Raw genomic sequence first — 19,847 nt, 5'->3', positions numbered from 1 at the left:
TCTCCTTTCCTTATCTACTTGAACGATCATAAGAGTACATGTGCAAGTAAATTCACGGATCTCAGCTTTAGGACATTTCGAGCACAAGTTTCATTTTCTGTTCTCTGAAAGACAGTTCTTGTAGGATGGGAGCCGAAGAAGATGTGGTATTTGACGCTTCCATGTTCACAAATGAGTCGTGAGTCTCACATACACCATGCCTGCCGCTTCAAGCCTTCTGTGATCTGAATTTCGCACCAGGATTTGCACCTGAGTGACATTGTACACCTGCCCCACAACGTGCAGGTATGGAGAGAGGACCTTCACGGTTGGAGAGCACAGTATGCGTCTGTTGTGCTCACCCTCTGCATCGAGTGAGTGTCCTCCTGCTGCTTGACCTTCATTTGACATTTTCAGTCCTCAGATCATGCTGCTTACGCTCTGAAATTTCCTATGCATCAGTGCTGACTTCTCTACAGCCGATTATGACCTTACAGGTCAGATCATGTGGCCAGCTGCTCAGCTGCTAGCGGAACATTTGGCGGCGCATCCTTCTGTCATGGCAGGATGCAGCTGTGCATTGGAGCTGGGATCAGGCCTGGGCTTGCCAGGAATACTGTGTGCCAAGGTGATGCCTCATTATCACTTTTGGAAGGTACTTCTTGATCGCTTCAGGCCAACCTGTTTACGATCATTCTGATGTTGCCAATGCTGAACTACTCATGTGCTGGTCTGCAGTTTTGCCCTGTCATTCTCACAGACCACAATGAAGTGGTCCTGAGGGTCCTGAAGAAGAATGCAGACCTCAACAGCGGGCATCATCCCATCAGGTCTGCATATTGAGCGTTGAACTGAAATTTCCCTACATGTTATTGGGAGGCTGCAAGCAAGCCTGCTGGGGCAGGTAATGAACTAATGTCTACCGATGTTTGTGTCGGCAGATGTCGACAGCTGGATTGGAGCGCAGATGCAAGCGCGTTCAGCAGCATCCTGGCAGAGTCTCCTAACAGACAGGTGGCTTTGTTGGACAAGAAAGTCTCACTTTCAAAGATTAGAATACGACACATTGGGCAAGCATTGCTAATGAGTTACCACAAGCTCATGCCTGATGCTGTAGTGCAGTGTGTTCTTGTCGGCCACGGAGACCAATATGCAGGACAATGTGCATGATTTGCTTCTGATGTGCGCAGGGATTTGACCTGCTGCTGGGCTCAGATGTGGCGTACAGCCTGAAGGCACTCCCGTCGCTGTTCAAGGCAGCCAGCCTGCTCCTGTCAAAACAGCCACAATCAGTCTTCCTTCTGGGCTACGTGTCTAGGTCAGCTCCATGTGCCTGCCGCTGTTGCTAACCTCTCTAGCAAGTATGCTTATTTCAGTGTTTGTGCTCGTGTCACCATAGCCTTTGTTAAAAGAAATGCCCAATAGCAAAGAGGTGCTCTAGTTTGGAGCCTGCCCAATTTCTTATTGTAGTTCTTATTGTAATGCAGCAACTGAGGCTGGGAAATGCAATGCAACAGCAAAGAATCACGGAGTAATGAAGCAAAGAGTGTCTGATATGCCTTCTAACATGACACACGGTGTTCTTGTCTACAGTCTCTAATCGATATCTTGGGGTGTGCATGCAGGGCTTCGTCCATAGACAGGGGGATCTTTCTGGAGGCGGCAGCAGTGGGGCTGCGCACCCGGGAGGTGGCAGGCACACGAAAGTCTGTCCCCGGGGGACTGGAGGGGGCAGTGTATGAGGTCAGGTGGGCGCACCTGGCGCAGGCGTTAGAGGTGGATGCTTCAGGGCCGGCAAGGCGCCGGCGCAGGGCAGAGGGGCCTTCCCAGAAATTGGTGATTGCTGCGGCGACCCTTGGACCTCTTCTGGCCGGTCTGGCGCTCACGGCGTTCATGTACAAGCAATAGCAAAGTGCAGCGTCAGAGATGTGTTGTTGTAAGAATCTTGCATGAAGGCAACTGGTAGCACAATGGCCGTGCCGGAGAGAAACCGGCACGGTTTGCGACCATTGCGAGTGATTTCTCAGGCAGGGAATTGTCCCTCAGGTACATTTGTACATCTGAGCTTGTTTCGTTGCAGCCACAGTGTGTGTTTTTCCTTGTGATTAAGCTGATCACACGTGTGGGTGCACCGGCAAATTCAAGTCAGTTGGGAACCTCAGTTGCCCAAAGCAGGTGGACCAGTGCGGCCCGCTGCAATCTGGTGCACGTATCTTAATCTGCTTGCGCATCTTCAGTGCTGTTGCTTCGTTATATCTGCGGCTGTGTCTTGAAGATACAAAAGTGCTCACTCCCAGCCATGTGTTTGCATGCAATTGCAAGCCAGTTTTGGACCATGCGAAGAATTGTCATGTGATAAGTATTCTGCCACAAATTCAGAAGAGACAGATACAACGACCCTCTGCAACTTACGCTTTGACGCAAGCGTCAATTGTCCTCGTTGATCTGGGTCTAAAAGGAGTCATCTTGCCTCCAACTGCAAAGCAGAATGTATTCCTGTGGTAAAGACGCACTTTCTGTTGATGCAATTTCGTCCAAAATAAGAATAGAAAAATCCTTCGAATCTATATTTCGAGGGCAGTCACGGTAATTATCCGCTTTTGGCGGTACTGATCGATCAAGCCCGATCCGGATTGTGGAGCTGGATCCTCTTTGTGACTTGAAGATTCCTGTAAGATAGCATTCGCTGGGCATCTTTGAAGTCTTCATCATATTATCGCGCGTCAACAATGGCAGATGCGGCGCAATGTGTCCAGAGACAGCCAAAGCATGAGGGCCCTGCAAAGACAGCGCCAAAAGCTAAAAGGAAGCGCAGTGCTACTAACCACGTCACCCCTCCAGATCAGCCCAGGGAATCAGCAGACGCAATGCCAGCCATCCCAGCGCCTGCAAGCGACCAACAGATTCACCACCCTGCTGCAGCTGCTGCTGCCCAGCTAGCTGCACAGGCAGGAGCAGCTGCCCCTCAACAGGCAGTCGGGCAAACAATGCCGGCAGGCCAACCAGCTCCAAGCAATCCTCCACAGCAAGAGGATCCCTTTATCACAGCGGTCCGCATCCTCATGCAGCAAGGCCTGCCAGAAGCCAAGGCAAGGGCTGCCCTGCAGAGCGTACCAACAGCGGGAAAAAGTCTGGAAGGGTGCGTTGGCAGTGCCAAACAGACTCATTGCACCAATGCAGTTATCTCTCTGCTCATGATCCAATTCTAATGCATGCATGTTTTCTGGCCCTTCTGGCAAGGTACAGGGCTGTTTCATCTACCTCAGTCCTGGACCGCAGATCGATTAGATTTGTCAGGTCGTTAGAAGCCGTGAGCTTCTGTAAAATGTAACGGCCTCTAGCCGTGACAAAGCTAGCTGCTTAAAAAAGAAAGTATCTGATTTTGTGTACGTGGTGTGTTTACCCGTTGCAGGTGGGCCTTGGCCGCAATAGAATGGCAGACGGCACAAGATGACTTGGAAGCAGAGAAGAGGGATCTGGAACTGGCCATGCAGGCCTCTCTCAGGGAGGAAGAGGAGCGCAAGAGCCAGCAGACTCCCCTGGAGCAACAAACACCGGAGCAGCTGCTGCAGCACTTTAAAGGCTCGATCCTCTTGGCAGCGGTGAGCCTGCCGTGCACGTACATTTGAGTTCACCAGTCGTAAATAAGAAAATCAAGTCGGTCAAGCCCTGAGCACCATAACTGGATATATGCAAAACAAGTGCTGAGGGCCACGCTGAGAGATTTCTTGCTGCTTGCCATCATGCCACGGTCACAATTATGGCAAGGCGGCAGGAAGTATGGGAGAAATCTTCTGATCGCAAGGTGTGTGCTGATGTGAGCAGCTGAGGGCCTCGCCATTGGAGAATCAGCTCTTCGTAGCGCCCCTGCTGCTGCCCGTGCTCCGCCTGCTGAAGCTGGAGCAGCAGTCCTGCAGATGGTGAGGCTGCAGCCCAAGTATTCTCGTTAATAGTGTGGCATGGCATGGCGCTTATCACTCCATTTCTCAGATGCTGCCAGGAAGCTACTGGCAATCTTGCATGTTGCGCATCTGCCAGCCTTGCTACCCAATGGTGGCACACAAATGTTTGCACTTGTTTGTTGAAATGTTCTTGCAGAGCATGATCTAAGCCTTCTTTGGATGCAGACTAAATACTGCCTGCCTGCAATATAATGCAGGTATGCCTCGAGCGGGACGCGAAAATTCTTTGAAGCCCTGGCAAAGGAGTGTGCGGCTTCTGCTGCCTCAACCGCACCGGCTGCTGCTGAAACACCGCCGAGCACAAGCAAGCGCGTGTCCAAACGTGAGCTCTCCCAACAGAGAATTATTATATCATTCTTGTCATTAGTATCAAATCATTATTAAATGTTTTATAAAATCGAATGCACAATTTCCATTGCACAAGCATGCCTGCATCCGGGAATATTGTGGCCTTCAGCTGAGGCATCCTTGTCAAGATCAGCCTGGCAGAGATAAGGGTTGAGCATTGCGTGGCTGAGTTTGCATGGCATGTGCTGTGGGCAGGCCAGAAGAAGAGTCCGGGTGCCAGCAGAGGGGTGGCAGCGGATGCTTCAGCAGTCGAGGGATCTTCGCCTGCCCCTGAAGCTGAAGGTGCCAGTGCATCAGCAGATGCGCAAACCTTCGCTGAGTTCCTGAACAGCAGGGTGAGCTTTCCTGAGCGGCAGTGTCCCTGCCGTTTCAGTACATTTGCACCCTCAATGACTCCCTAAGGGCTGGCTGAGGAAGCTGACTGGACTGCTGCAACCTTGAAGCAGCGCTAAGTTGCTTGCAAAAGAGAGTGCCATCAAGAATCAGAGAGAGAGAGAGCAAAGAGAGAGAGCAGGGGTGGCATTGATCTATACTGTATTATCACAGCAGATGTCCTTTTGTGCAGGGCCCTTGCCATGTGGGATGGATTCAAAAATACTCTTTATACTGCTGCCAACAAGGGGTAGGATTGTGTCAGCCTTTGGTTACACTGCAGGACACACCTTGCCTCTTGGCAGGAAACTGGTGTCAAAATAATAAGATAATCATAGTAAGTCTGCTGCTCTGCAGGCGGCAGCTCTGGAGGTGGGAGTGTACCAGATGCCTGGCACGAGCGGGGAGGTGCCAGCAATCTTCATTAGTGATGCAGCAGATGCTGAGGCAGATGCCGAAGAGGTGCAAGAGCATGAGGGCATCGATCTCCAGCGTGATCAGGATGCCGAAGATGCCATTGTGCTGGACTGAGCAATTATGTACAATATGACACTGATCGGGGACAATTCGTGACACATGACCAAGAAATGTGTGATGTGCCTTTTATCGAGAGCAGAAGGCTTGGATCACATGTTGAGAGCTTGCATGCTGACAAATGCATCCTATGCCAGTGCATTCATGCGCATGTCGATCACACATACATGTGACCCGCACAATTAAATGTTTATATTGTTGGCAGAGAACAAGCTACCTTGCTTAAGCATCACGGCTCCCAAATGCAGCAGTGGTTATGACGTAATCAGAGACATTTGCTATTTACAGAGAGAAACTTTCCAGGCAAAGCGCTCGCAACATTTCCCATAATGGGCCATGAGCAAACTGGACAGGTCTACAAGTGCACCATCCTCTAACACTGCAAGTGGAGCTTGATACCCACAGAAGAGCAAGACCAGACCCTCAAACGTTGAAACATACAATATCATGAACGTCATGCTACAGTGCAGGCTCCTTGGAAACAGGGGAATCAGCAAGCAGTCGAGTCAATTGCAGCTCAGTAACATCCTGTTTGTCACCCGCCTCAATTTCTCAGCATATCCCTTTGACATCGGCATAACCGAATAGTTAGTGCAGTGACACCGGTGTCATGATCATCATCATTGAAGTAATCTGAGTCATCATCGGACGACGAAGAGGAATCCTCCCAGTCTTCATCCTCTGACACCTCCTCAGCTTCAGTCCATTCTGCTGCCGGTACATCTCCCACTCCCAATGCTCTCAGGCATTCCATGCACGCCCCACACTCACACCCAAAGGCATTTGCTGCAATTTTCACGGGGTACTGAAAGACACAAAGTCCTGACTTCTGCTTTCTCGTGTGCCATCCAACGCCGCGTGCTGCCAGTGTTGAGCGCAATGTAGAAAGGCATGATCCCATTGGGGCCCCATATTGCAAGATGCACATGCTCACAGTACATGCAAAGGCCTCCAAATCAGCAAAGGCTATGTCCAGTATGCGCCTCCCTACAAAGTCGACTGATTCCCAGGACACTTTGGAGGGCACATTGAGGTACAGTTTTTTGCCGCTGACACGCAGTTTCCGTACATTGCCGAGGCCATCAAGCGACAGAAAGTGCTCAGATGATCCACATTGGCCTAGTTCTAGGGTCACAAAGGTGAGCTTTTGCAGGTGAGCAAAGCACCCTGGCAATCTGCTGATCTTCCTGTAGCTGCAAGAGAAGCCGAAAGATGACAGGTTGGTGATGGCACCGTTCCATGCCCCTTTCTTGGAAGGGTCCAGAACCTCCTCCAGGCCAGAAATGTGCAGGTAGCATGCCTCGGGCAGATAGATGCCAGATGGGCGGATCTTGTGCAGCGCCACAACACGCAAGCTAGCTAAGCTGTCAAGTTGCAATATAGAGGCTCTGGTATATTCACCTGCACTCAACGAGAGAGTCTCTAGGTTTCGCGCGTTTTGGAGTGCACCAAACGTGTGTTGTTCGCATCTCAGTACGAGGTGCTTGAGCTGTAATAAAGGAGGCAGCCATGGCAGAGCCTCCAAAGATGCTGACAGCACTGTGAGCTTCTGTGCACAGGAGAGCAGCCACATGAATTGCGGCGCAGTGGAGTCCAAGACATCCGATATATCTGCATCTAGCGCACATATCTCAAGCTGCTGCAGGTTCTTCAATATATTATCTTGCCCTTGTGTTGCTGCGTCCGCCAATCCTAGAAAGCCATTCTCGTGCGAGCGTAGGACACGAAGAGCTCCCATTCTTTTAGTTGCCCACACCACACCTGCAGGTCCACCCCACCTTACAGCAAGATCAAGGCTGCACAGTCTGAAGACGCCAGCAGCAAGAAAGCACACAAATTTACAATACTGCGAAACACCAATACTTCTGTAGCAGAAGGAGACACCTGCAGGTGGAGTGTCAGGCGGAATGTTCACAGTGTGCAACTGTACACCGATCGACCTCTTGCACGTTCCTGCTGCCTTGGCCCAATCCTTCAGGGCCATGTGGGAGGCAATTGCAGCCCATACGGGCTCTGGCAAGTCCACGCTGCAAGGCGGTGCTTTGCGACGTCTGGGTGCCATTCTGTTCCAAAGGCGGAGCACTGACCTGTTAAAACTTGTTTAAGTTTAGCACAACAGCCATCGAGCAATGCCAACGGCGCCACACGTGCAAGGCGCCTCAACATGCGTCAATCTTCCCTTCTGGCACTATAGTAATGTAACATGTGAAGTAGGACAGAAAGCAAAGTTGCTAATGAGAGTACATCAGTTTCCCACCTTCCTGATGATCTCTGGATTCAAAGGTGCCGACAGCTCCACTACTCGGAGCGGATTGAGATCCCACCGCGTAAATATCGTCGTCCCGAATATGAACAGAAGATGCCGCAGAGTAGGGGATTAGAAAGGTCTTCCACAGAAAACGTCCGAGAGCCTGTGACAGAACTATTTTCTGATGGACCTATCCGTAAGGTGTCAGAAAAAGCCAGTGCTCCAGGTAGATGGAAAATAGCGACTTTTTTTATTGCTCGAGCTGGAGCAGGTCTGTTCGATAGCCATCGATGCTGGCCACAATCGTGCATGTGCTCTGTGGGCAGGCCTTTGGCAGCTGTGGGCAGGCTGTGTTGGGCAGGTGAGCTGGCAGACTCTGGCTTGAAAGGTATCCATGCTCGTCCACTCCCATTCATTACCTCTGTAAGGAAGCTGGCCGTGGCTGCCTGGCTATTGAGTGGCACCGTGCATGCACACTGGGGACTCCCGTCGAACGGTGCTAGCATGCCTCTGACACTACCGCTGTAGCTATATCATATGATAGCCGGAATTGGTGGATGCCGCAGCGGATTAAGTAGTATTTACCTCGAGTAATATTGCCATATTGGAGATGCATATGATAGAGCCCGTTTTGGGCTATCTTGGCACTTCTCACACCTCAGGTTTAATCCATAAATTTTACACACAGAGCGAGATAACTGCATGATCAAACCGACTCCTTTCACTGGCACGAGCTCATAAACTCCAGTTCAGGGTCCGGACCTACCTGACTCACATGATCAAAGGGGCTGTTTCTTGTCAAATAGGCATTTTCACCCCTGAGACAGAGTTGCCAAAGACATTACTCATCATCCGAAGAGTTGTCCTCTAAGGAGTCATCATCCAATGAGTTAACCCAGTATTTCCTGACTTTGTGCCTCATTCTCTCTGCCACCCCTGAGGCTCTCAGGCATGCCATGCAAGCCCCGCACACGCTCTCATGCATGTCTGTTACTGCCGGGTACTGCAGAACTCTGAAACCTCTGTTTTATTGAAGAACAGAAGTTACTAACTTCTAGTGTGCCATGGGATGCCATGCGCTGTGCCAGAGCCGAACAGAGCTGAAACATGCAAGTCCCCACCAATGGTAGAAAATTTTCCCCTGGCAGGCAGTCGTATCTAGCTGTGCAAGCTGTTGATCCCTTCGCAAAGCTGTCCACGTCATTAAAAGCAACATCCAGTTTGCCCCTTCGAAGGTGACAGACTCCCAGGACACCACAGCCAGTACGCTGACATACACTTTCTTGCCAGCAATGTGCACCCTCTGCACATGGCAATCGCTTCCAGCGAAACATGCCTTGCATCTGAGCCCCACTTGTCTAATTTAATTTTCACATACTTCAGCTGCTGCAGACTGGCAAAACAGCCCGGCATTTGTGAGATGCGCAAGATCATATCGTCAAAATAGAAAGATGACAGCTTCTTCAGAGCATTTTCCAGCCCTTTTCTGGCAGCTCCAATTCTCCTGAGCCTGAAACGTGCAGCCTGCATGCCACGGGCAGAATTATGCTCTTTGGCCGCACGCGGTGCAGCGCCAGTATCCGCAGGCTTGGCGTATCTGCTAGCTGCATTCTGGGTGCTTTCCTAGAGTCCTCAGCCCTCAGTGAAAGAGTCTCAAGAGTCTTTGCAAAGGGCAGGGCATATTAAATATCGCCTATGTCACTCTTGCATCCCAGAACGAGGTCCTTAAGGCATGTCATCGGAGGCAACCAGGCCAGAGACCTCACAGACACTGAGAGGACAGTCAGCTCATCTGCGCGCGATACCAGCCACATGAGTCGCGGCACAAATATGAAGAAGTGCTGTGCCTCTGTGGCGCGTCGATCTCCAGCTGCTGCAGGCTTCTGAAGCTGTTCATGCCTCGCTTTGCCGCGCTCGCATCCGCCAGATTCAGGACTCTGTTGCAGTGCAAGCGCAGCGCTCTGACATCTTTCATCCTCCTGCAGCCCAAGCAACCCCTGCATACCAGCGGCGAAGCCAATTGGCATGAATTTCCACCATCTGGTCGACTAGAAATGGTTTGAATGCTGCGCTCCCATTGTGCTTCTGCAGGTTCCTGCCGCCTTGGCCTAGTCTCTGAGGGACATGTACGGTTTCCCACGTCCACTTCAGCACGAGCTCTTAGATGTCCTGCTCGCATCCTACAAGAACAAGGCAGAACCCACGTTGCATCCATCAGCGGACGAAGATGCCAAGATTTCCATTCGCGCTCTGTTTCACATGGTCTTAGCTATCAATGCAGCAAGACTGCTGCAATGCCTTCCATGAACACGAACGAACAAGGATGGACAAGCACTCTTCTCAATCAGTATCTCTTCAGGTTGATTCGGCGCCAATGATGGACTGTACTGCGCTTACGACAAACAACCCCGCAGCAGCAATGTTCTTCCTCCTGTTCTTCCTCACAGACTCTGAGCAAAAGTGGAAGGACAATGAGAGATGCAGCCAAAATATAACACGATCGCCGAAGATAAGTCTACAGCTCAGGACTGCAGGTGATCATCGCAAGCAACAACCCTTCGCGAGATAAAAATTGATGGCGGATGCGCTGTCGAGACAAATAAAATTTTTGGCCTCTGAAGAAAAAAAAGTGAAGCGCCCGAGGAGGGGCTCGAACCCTCGACCACAAGGTTAAGAGCCTTGCGCTCTACCGACTGAGCTACCCGGGCTATTTTCCGGGGACGCTTCACGACTCAGATGGTTTTTCACAGGATTATAAACCATTTTTCAACCTGCCTGCAATGACTCTCCCACCATGCTGCGTTTCTGGATGTACCTAAATTGATTCCTGCATATGCAGCAGTGATGTAGCATTACCATCCTTTACCTTCCTTTACAATAAAGTGACTAATAAGCTCCTCAGCCCAATGTGACTCTCCAAGACTTCTGGAATAAGCATGTCTCATAAGATAGGGTCGACAGATCTAAGGTCAACCTCCTGATCATCATGAGTCATGATCAGTAGCGTCCCTATGGTAATCTCAATCCAGGCACCGTGCATTCAGGCTCAAGTACGCCTCTTCCATGAGCTCCTGCAAGGTGCGCAGATTGGCCAGGCACTGAAAGACGCCACTTGCGGTTGAGGTTGAGCTCCCTGCAGCGCACAGTAATCGGCACAAATCAGACACCTTGAGAAGCTCAGCCAAGCAGATCCACTGCTCTGTTCTAGAAGGACTTACTTCCCAGGAGGAATGACCTACAAGTTTCCTGATTTTCTTGCGCGGCAGTGTACTTTCACCCATTCCATACAACGAATGATGGTGCTGCATGCTGAGAGGGGACGCCCCAGGGGACGCACCTGAGTGCCCAGCCACATCAGCCTCCAGCAGCAGCTGCCGGCAGATGTCCTGCAGCTGGAAGTGGGGCTGCAGCTGCAGGGTGTGTAACAGCAGCGCCGCACCCCACAGAGGGGCCACCCCCACCGCCGGCCACCGCAGCCTTGTCTCACCCTCCTGTTTGCAGCCACAGAGTGCTTTCATGTACAATCAAGGTAGATCATGGACATTTACCTCGAGGCTTTGTGCAGGTCCAGGTTGTGTGAAATTGCATACTGGCCAAGGCTCAACTCTAGCGCATAGAACAGAGACTTGAATCCCTCTCTAAAATCCATTCCGAGAGAGCGCTGCACTGTATCATGACCATAAATTGGAAGCTCACCTGTTCTCCAATAGGAGTGCCAAGATCCTGCCCGGGCCACTTGGGTGCCTGATTCTTCGCCGAGTCCCCCCAGCCAAACATGCGCGCACCGGGCAACCTGCTTGCTGTCCCTGACTGACCGGCGGCGCCTGAAGTAGCGCTAGCAGCATCCTCGGCCCCATCTGTGACACCTCGTGCGCGGCCAAATCTGGTCAGCTGCTTCTTCAGGTAGCCTCTCCTGCCTGGAGGCCTCGCCTCGCCTGCTGGCTCTGACTGGGACCTTCTCACATACACGGAGCCAGACGGCTGCTGCTGCAGAGAAACACCGACAGCTTCATTCCCATTCAGGGGGTGAGCCGGCCGCTCCTCCACAACCTGCTGCTTTCCCTTGAGCTGCTGCTGCAGTGACGGCTGCGGCACGGCCAGGCCACTTGGAGTAGATGCTTCGTCAGAGGCGCTGACAGACTCTGATGCACCCCTTGACCGGCCGAATATGGCGAGCCGCTTCCCAAGAAAGGCTGAAATTCTGTGATTTGCATTTTCTGATTGCGCTGCAGTCTCATGCTTTTCACTGTCGCCTGCTGCAGCTGCTTCAGTCTGGGCTAGCTTGCCTCCCAGCTTGAACTTCCACTTCCGCATGTTGGTGTGTTCTCCCTTCTGGCTGCCGCTGCTCTGCTTGCCTGCTGGCTCCTCGCCCGAGCCATGCCCTTCAGGAACATGCTCACCAGCATCCCCACTGTGCCCATCTTCATCCTGCTGACTGGGGCCTTCCGCTTGTGCAATTTCGGCATCTGCGCTGTGTCTGCTGTGCTGCTCTGCTGGGCGCTCCTCAAGCGCTGCTGCACAGTGTGAAACATTCTCTGCATCAGCTGCCATGTCTTCTGTGCCGCTCGGCTGCTGTCCCACGTGCATCGACCCAGCAGGAAGAGGATCATCTCCCTCAGACGCTTGACTAGGAGACTGCCCTGGCACATCATTGGCTGCTTCTGGCCCCTTCGTCCCATCTTCAGACTTTGTGGGCGTCCACAGCTCGAGCCCCTGCTGGATGACCTCATCCATGCGCTCGGCCGCCGGCGGCCTCGTCGGTGACTCACCGTCTGACTCATCACCTGACTCATCGCGCAACCCAGCCGCCCCGCCGCGCAGATTCATCTCCTGCCCTCCATTTCGTGCCAGCTCTGCTGGTGACCCTTCCCCTTGCCCCTCAAGGCCCCTGGATGCCTCCTCTGCGCTCCCGCTGGTGCCATTGAGCATCGCTGCTATGTTTAGCTCACTCTGCCTCGTCTGGCTTTGCTGGGAGGGGCCTGCCTCGCTGAGCCGCGCACCGGCAGCTGTATTGGCATCGGTTTGCAGCACGCGCCAGCTTCCGGCCAGCTCTGCTGTGCTGTGCACTGCCCCGATGAGCTCCTCGCTGCTGCCAGCAGACTGGCTGCCGTGGTGCAGGATTGGGGAGACGGCCAAAACAGCCTCTGCTGCTGAGTGGGCGGGGGCAGGGGCAGCGATGCCGAGGTCGGGGTTGCCGAGCGCGAAGAGGAGCGATGACAGGGCCAGGGGGATTGGCGAGGGGTTGTCGAGGGTTGGCGGCCGAGCTAGAATAGGTGCTAGCTCCCTCCTCAGGCCCTCAAGAAAGGCCGGCAGCAGCTGCGGCGGTTCCAGTGCGCGCCAGCAGCCCTCCTCAGCCTGGCAATCAAGACGCTTTCATCACCAATTCTTATTTTGCGTGCTTCAACATTACTCCTGATTTTGTAAGAAAGAACGATGCCAGAGTCTACTAGTGTATCGCCTAAGGCCTCAGACAATCTGGATTATGACGTGCAAGGCATTGACATGCTTTTCAATTCTCTGATCCACAGCGTTTCACAAAGGAAATGATATTGGGAAACCAGCAAGGCTGGAGAAGGTTGGCGGAAAAGGTTGCTGCACAAGACTGTGGCAAGCACCTGTTGCAGCAGGTTATCAACTCTTTGAACTCTTTGATACCACGTCCTTAACATTTTTGGGGCGTTTTGGAGAAACAGCAACGCGGGAGATCACGGCTAAAAGAAACAGCTGCAGGTGAGTATAGCAAGGACCTGTTGCAGGAGCGAGTTGGCTGTGTGCAGCGCTGCAGCGTCGTCGCTGCTGGCCGATGCGTGCGCCAGGCGCAGGTCGGCGCATGCCTCGAACAGCGCGCCCGCTATCGGCGTCACCTCGCTACCATCCTGCCAGGGAAGCGTCAGCATGTTTTCAGCTTCATTGCCATGATGAAGAGACCCTCAGAAAACAATTCAATGAGAAATAGTCAGCTCATGACCTCCAAAAAGGTTATGAGCCTAGTATTGTCAAATGCCTCTGCATGCATGGGCGGCCACCTGCAATTCAGGCTCGGGGAGAGCCAATCATTTTCAAAGCTGGGCGGCCAGTAGAGTAACAAAAGGCAGGTGCTTCCCAGTGGCAGCAGCCTTCAACGAGAGATTTGGGTCCGTCAAAATATTATACCGGAGTCCAAATTCCCGGGTTCCGAAAAATTAAACAGTGTAAACTTTCTTAGTGAACTTGGTGAACTTTCAGGCGGCCTCACTGGCTGTATGAGCGAGCCGCGCTCGTCCGGGCCAATGCCCAGCAGCGGGGCGGCCGCCATGAACCGCGCAACGCCGCGCTCCGATGCGGCCGCCTCCAGCCGCAGCAGCGCCAGCGCAGCGCCACCCAGGCAGCGCAGCGCGCACAGCGCCCTCTGCGCGTCCTCGCAGGCCGGCACCTGCAAGAGGCGCACTCGATTGTGAGAGCACTGGCACAGAGCAAGGCACATGAAGGGTTATTTTATATCAAAGCGGCAGTCAGCTGCAGAAGGCATGCTCGGTTGTCAGAGCACTTGTGCTGAGACAGGCATTGATTTGTTATCCGTAGTCCCTCGCGCTGTCCATCCGATAGAACGCTCCGTTGCAAAAGCCCATTGTAAAGCATGCTTTCCTAACACCTTCCTGACAACTGAGGCCAAGGATTTCTTTGGAGTGCATGCTAGAGCCCCTCACACTGGCTCGGTCTGGCTGAATTAAGTGCTGTTCATTTGTATGAATAAGGACCGTGGCAGTCGTGCCAGGCAGCAGCTGATGTGCCTCTGAGCAGCCGGCAAAGACGAGGAGACATACCTCTGTCAGCGCATGCGTGAGCAGCGCGCAAACCTCGGCCGGGCCGTCGGCAGCGGCGCCGGTGAGGTCTCCTGGAACGGCGCAAGCGACATGCACAATGGCCGCATAGGACTCAGTCACAGCGCGGCGCGCCTCCTCTGTCAGTGCTGTGGCGAGGTGCGCTACTCCGCTCGGGCCTGTGCGTATGAAGTCACATTAGTTGTTGTTGTTGTAACAAGGTTTCCAGTCTTGAGAAGTTGATTCTTACAGCAAGACCTGGCTGTATTGATGCTCATTACTTTGCTCCTGTGTGACTTCCTTCACAACACATCTCTTCCACCGCTTGTACGCATGTGTGACATCATCCTTATCATCTGCCAGAGTGGCTGCAGGCATGAAATTATGCCAAGAGTCTGAGTGTACTGCATGTACGATGAGCTCATCAGCTAGTCAGGTAGCACAGTCAACGCACTCTTGTTAGTCCGTAAGAAGGTCAGCAGCGTTGAGAACGTTGCGCTAAGGGATTTATGCCTCACCAGTCAGTCGCATGAAGGCTGCCAGCTCAGCGTCCCCAAGTGTATCTGCGTGCGCCTCACCCGCTGCTCTCTTCTCTTCATCATTTATTCTATTGCTGCTTGCTGCAGGCTCCAGAGTTGCACCCTTCCCACTGCCTTGCTGGTCTCCAAAAGCACCCATCTCTCTTGGTGTGCTGGTGGCCGATGCTGAGTGCGCCACAGCTTTCTGTGGAGCCTGTAAATGATGGGCGGCTCCTGATGAGAGGCAGCTGCGCGTGCTCTCAAACCTGCAGTCCTGGGAGGTGATGAGCCGGAGGATGGCGTCTGTGGCGCGCTCTGTGATTACTGAGGGATATGGCAGTGGCTGATCTGCTTCACAGCCATCCTGCTGTCGCTGTTTATAGGGGTGATGCCAAATGGCAGACCAGGGTGGCAGCGCCAAGGAAGCTGCCAGATCCCTGTGAGCTATCTCCAGCACCTAAACAGTCAGCAAAGGAAGGCAATCAATGCCCATTCTCACTCCTCTGGACTTTATCACTCCTGAATTATGAGGCAACGTGCTGCTCTGAAAGTTTCTTACCTGTACAGATTGCTGCAGCCATGCAAAGGCCCAGATTGACAGAGTTGTAGGTCTGCTTGAAATGCACAACAGAGCAGTTTCCCGCATGATGCACAGCAAATGCCTCATGCATGGTCTTCTTAATCAATCACTTTGTCGCAGTCTGCTCATCATCTTACAGAATAAAATGCAGAATCAAGAAAGTGCAGCACACCTGAATCTGGTGTTCCAGATCAGGGAGGGCCGCGCAGGAGCCCGACAGGCGCTCGACAAGGACGGCAGCATCGGACGCCAGCAGCAGCGCCAGTTTTGGCGCGAGATCTGCACGAAGGCTGACGACGCCGATCGGCAGCTGGATGCCCGGCCGCCGCAGCAAGGCCTGAAAAACGTCCGTTGGAATTGCCGTCGCTGTGTTGTGGGTGAGATCGTGTGGGCTGCTGAGAGATGCTGCTGCTGTCTTCTTGGCATGGTTGAACACCTGTTGTTGCATGCACCAGACGAATAAAATCAGTTGTTGCAAGCATTCAATGAGAATAAGTTTAGTGTTGCATGCATCAGAAGAACGACATCTAGTGTTGAAAGCATTGCAGGTATCATTAGATGTTGCTTGCACGAAAGAAACACCAAATCTTTTTGACCAAACAATGCATGCAAAGCTTGGAATTTCACACCTGCTTGGTATTTATATTGGAATTTAAGTACAGACTTGGTCGTTATAATTATAGAAATCTTGAATTGGGCGCTAAAAGGTTGTCTTACCGCGTCAGAAAGCAGGTTCAGCAGCTCTTCGAAGGCAGCATCGGCTGCAGCCGCTGCTGCATCTGACATCTGCTCGCAGCACAGGCGCTCCTTGCAGAGAGTGGCAGTCTGGTTGTACAGTGCCAAAGGCAGCAAGCAGTGCTCAGCAGGAAAGCTGCTGTTCACGGAGGCTAATGCATGGCGGATCAGCTGCAATGGCAGTGGGGTGCCAGTTCTGCCAGCTCCAGTAAGGGATGGTGCAGGGCTGTGGCACTGCTGCAGACCAAGCGAAGCCATTGAAGAGGCCTGCACCCACAATAGCGCGCTCCTTTTGGAGAAAATTTCCTCAGATTTGCCATTTTGCGGCTGCGCTACAGACACACTGCCAATCAAATGGTTTTCCAATGTCTCCATGACCCTTTGGCCGGGCCAAAGCATATCTAAAGCATTGCCAAAGCAGAAATACGACATACAACCTTCAGCCCATACTGCCCCATCTACAGGTCACACTGTGTCTCTAAAGTCAGCAGAAACCACAGGGCAGGGGATGACCCTGAAAAGGAAGTCCTCTGATCACAGGACCCACCACAACACCTTACAGAGCTCACAGGGGTTCGAAGGCAGTGGCCGCAAACATGCACCCACTTTCAACTTTCCTGTGTAGTCCTTAAAATGCATATATATGAGAGGGCCGGACCTGCTTGACAGAGGAAGGCAGGTCCAGCAGGTGAGGCCAGTGGAGCACACTAGCATGCAGAGCATGCAGCTCCCTGGTGAGGCTGTCCCCCAGGGGCCCCTGCCTGATCAAGCCGCCCATGCCTGACGGCTGCGCCTCTTTCATCAGCGCCTCAAGTGCGCACACCAGCATGTGCCGCTGCAGATCTGTCGGCCCTGCCGCTCCCACGCCATACTGAATGCCCTCTCCTGCCCCTGCAACAAATACTTTGGTCAGACGTTGCCCATGATTTTGCTATCTCAATGAAAATGCTTGGCAAAGCTGGTCGAAAAGGTACAGGTATGCTTGGAGGCACATGTATGCTTGGCGAAGGTGGTCGAAAAGGTGCCTTCAAGATCTCCAGAATTGCTGACACAATAACTTGATACCAGCAGGCATCACTTCAGTGTTTTAAATAATGTAGCCTGTTAAAAACACACACATTGGAAAAGAGAATATCGTAGTACAATGAAAAAAATGATATCTAGAAAACAAAAAAAGTTATCTTTGCAATGCATGAAGCCATATGGTGTATCAATAAACCTGATATGGACCAGGGACATGAGACACAAGACACAGCACAATACAATACGGGAGTCCAAGATGAATGAGCACCTTGGAGATGTGCAGTGGATGAGGAGCCTCCGGCAGCGAGCTCAAGCAGCGAGGGTCGCTGCCGGGACGCGCGCATGACGGAGGCGGCCAGGCCGCGTAGGCGCGAGCTCCGGTGCTCCGGCAGCTGCGGCCGCCCCTGCAGCGCCGCGCCCGACCAGCCGATGATTGCCGCCCTCACGGCATCCGCTGCATCCAGCACCTGCGGGAAAAAAATCATCATCATTTGTATTTCTTTAGCATTCCTGATGAGTTCTGGATAAATTTTATACTTAAACTCTGTTCGCATTGTGATGCAGGAAGAGCTCAATGATTTGCAGTAAAGGGCTGTGCGCAGGTGCTGCATGGCTGAGGTGGCAGCAGCAGCAGCTAGTCAGTCAAGATACGAGGTCGAGCACTGCAAAAGGATTCCCGGGCACCAGTTCACAACTTAGACAAGAGGTGCGGCATCAGGTCAGGCTCAGATATTAGAAGGAGCTGAAAGGGCACCTTGCGTGGCAGAGACGGCTTCTCGATGGCTGCACTGAGGAGGTCAGCAACATTCTGTGCCTGCGCGCGCACTGCCTGTTGCAGCAGCGGCGCCAGCCAGGCCTGCTCCCCGAGCAGCTGCCCTGCCAGCCCTTGCAGGCAGGCCATGATCTCCAGCATCGCTCGCAGCTCCATTGCACTCTGCGGTTCCCTGCCACATGTGCCAGATCTACTTTTGAGATTGCATGTAAAGCAAGCAAATGCTACATGCGAGCCATGCAGCTGTCCATACACAATGTAGTGCGCCGGTCTACCTCGGGATTGGCAGAGCTTTCCTGGGATTTTCAAGACTATGGGAGGAAGTAAGGGGGAAAGGCAGGGGAGGAACACCTGTTGTCTTCGTGGACCGGGCCGTCGGCATGCATCAAGAAACTGCGCCAGCAGTGCCAGTCAAGCAGTATTGCCGCCCAGCTGCTGAGGCTTTTCAAACACGCCTCTGTCCAGCTCATTGCCTCTGCAGCCACCTGCATGTGAAGCCACCAAGACTTTTGAAGAAGATGGAATGGCATTGAAAGCAGCTCATTGGGGAGGCACTGATAAGAACATGCATCTTCAGGTCATGGTATAAACTATGAGATTAATGTAACCGCTGCCTGTTTATTCAGGCATGGCTTTGGCAGCTTGCCTTGAGCGGAACAGGTCTCTGCCTGGCGCCAAGCTCATGCATGCGAATGGCCAGGGATGTCAAGTGCGCAGATAAGGCTGCATGCAAGGCTTTGACACCTTCCACTGCTCTGCTCATACCAAATGAGCTCTCTACTGCTGCCAGCTGCTTCCCTTGGAGATCCTCTGGGGCAATCAGCGCCCAGTCCTTGCCAAGCTCTGCACCTGTTAAAAATACAGCATGAATCCAGTGAGACCTGCATGTTCCATTACAGCTTTCACACCGCTGCAGTACCATGGATTAGAAGACCATACCTAGGGATGCATATTTAGTAGCAGCTTCACAGTGGTCCAACTGCAGGTCAAGCAAATGTCTGAAGATCACACCTAGGTTTGAGAAGTAGGGAGAAGCCTGCAGAAGGGCCAGTAATGACATGGGCCGCTCTCCAAATGCACAGACGACAGGTTTAGCGCGCAGCAGCTGCAGGCATTTCAGCAGCGCCTTGGGACCTCCGATAGCCTCCAACGCCTGGTCAAATGCAAATAAAACATTCTCAGCGGCACGTTGTTTGCTGCTATCATGTGCACGTTGCATATACTGCCACATACCAAACATGCCTCAGAGCCGCAAAAGCCATACGCTCGTACATCCTGCAGTCGTGGCCAGTGAGGTCCGGCAGATTACCTGTGCTTCAGACTCCTCTGCGGAAAATAGCAGGAAGAGGGCAGCAGGCAAAGCGTGCAGCAGCGCCAGTCGCTCCTCAGGCAGCAGGACCACCGCACCCTGCACCAGCCATGCATCCTTGGAACTTGGGCCCACCATGCGAGATATTTGCATCCCTGAATACGGACATGGCTGCACTGCTGCAGGAAACTCACAACAACAGAAGCTTTTTCCAGCTACCAGTGCAAGGTGAGTTGAAGAAAATGTTACTCTGTTGAAGGCGGAGAGGGTGTGCTGCGCATGGATAGCCAGACAGGCAGACACCCGCTGCTGGTTTGGCACAGCCGCCACCTTCCTGCACACCAGCCGCAGAGCTCCCCACAGAGCACCCCAGACTTCCGAGCTGCCCAGGGGGTAACCACTCCCTTTCTCTGGCCCTGTAGCGCTGCTCTGCTGTGCAGCTGCTGCTCCACTGGAGATCGACTGCTGATCTAAAAGGCTGACAGCTGCTTCCTTGGAGGGGCCGACGTCATCGGGGAGTGGTTGACTGGATGACGCATGCTGAAGTCCAATTTTTGGCGTCATAGCTGTTGAGGGATTTTGGTGTGCGCTGGCTTTGTCAGTAGCAGCTGCTGACTCCTCAAGCTCTGCCTTTGAAGGTTCCTTGCACAGGCTCTGCTTCAGGCAG

General features: G+C 52.8%; 3 protein-coding genes and 1 non-coding gene across 4 annotated transcripts; 2 read left to right on the top strand and 2 right to left on the bottom strand.

The window, feature by feature from the left end:
• Nucleotides 1-894: 894 nt before the first annotated feature.
• Nucleotides 895-1,887, top strand: COCSUDRAFT_63261 (hypothetical protein; the record flags this gene model as incomplete). The annotated part of the gene is made up of 3 exons (XM_005648223.1): nucleotides 895-993; nucleotides 1,170-1,297; nucleotides 1,605-1,887. 3 exons carry the CDS (start codon nucleotides 895-897, stop codon nucleotides 1,885-1,887), a joined length of 510 nt encoding a protein of 169 aa, XP_005648280.1.
• Nucleotides 1,888-2,846: 959 nt separating this feature from the next.
• COCSUDRAFT_63260 (hypothetical protein) lies at nucleotides 2,847-5,192 on the top strand (the record flags this gene model as incomplete). Its single annotated transcript, XM_005648222.1, has 6 exons — nucleotides 2,847-3,118; nucleotides 3,392-3,581; nucleotides 3,805-3,899; nucleotides 4,139-4,263; nucleotides 4,485-4,624; nucleotides 5,019-5,192. 6 exons carry the CDS (start codon nucleotides 2,847-2,849, stop codon nucleotides 5,190-5,192), a joined length of 996 nt encoding a protein of 331 aa, XP_005648279.1.
• A 4,886-nt stretch (nucleotides 5,193-10,078) lies between these two features.
• On the bottom strand, nucleotides 10,079-10,151 carry COCSUDRAFT_t37. Its single transcript has one exon. It is a non-coding gene; the product is annotated as a tRNA-Lys (tRNA).
• Nucleotides 10,152-10,463: 312 nt separating this feature from the next.
• COCSUDRAFT_63259 (hypothetical protein) lies at nucleotides 10,464-19,744 on the bottom strand (the record flags this gene model as incomplete). The annotated part of the gene is made up of 17 exons (XM_005648221.1): nucleotides 10,464-10,576; nucleotides 10,781-10,934; nucleotides 11,140-12,798; nucleotides 13,191-13,319; nucleotides 13,679-13,855; nucleotides 14,247-14,422; nucleotides 14,762-15,218; nucleotides 15,514-15,777; nucleotides 16,059-16,343; nucleotides 16,735-16,967; nucleotides 17,368-17,566; nucleotides 17,854-18,043; nucleotides 18,223-18,356; nucleotides 18,653-18,720; nucleotides 18,883-19,024; nucleotides 19,181-19,279; nucleotides 19,484-19,744. The coding sequence occupies 17 exons, from the start codon at nucleotides 19,742-19,744 to the stop codon at nucleotides 10,464-10,466; spliced, it is 4,740 nt and encodes a 1,579-aa protein (XP_005648278.1).
• Nucleotides 19,745-19,847: the final 103 nt, after the last annotated feature.

Source organism: Coccomyxa subellipsoidea (assembly GCF_000258705.1).
Source record: "Coccomyxa subellipsoidea C-169, whole genome shotgun sequence".
Classification (NCBI taxonomy): Eukaryota; Viridiplantae; Chlorophyta; class Trebouxiophyceae; family Coccomyxaceae; genus Coccomyxa; species Coccomyxa subellipsoidea.
The sequence above is the reverse complement of the archived record's forward strand: the minus strand, read 5'-3'. Positions and strand labels throughout refer to the sequence as shown.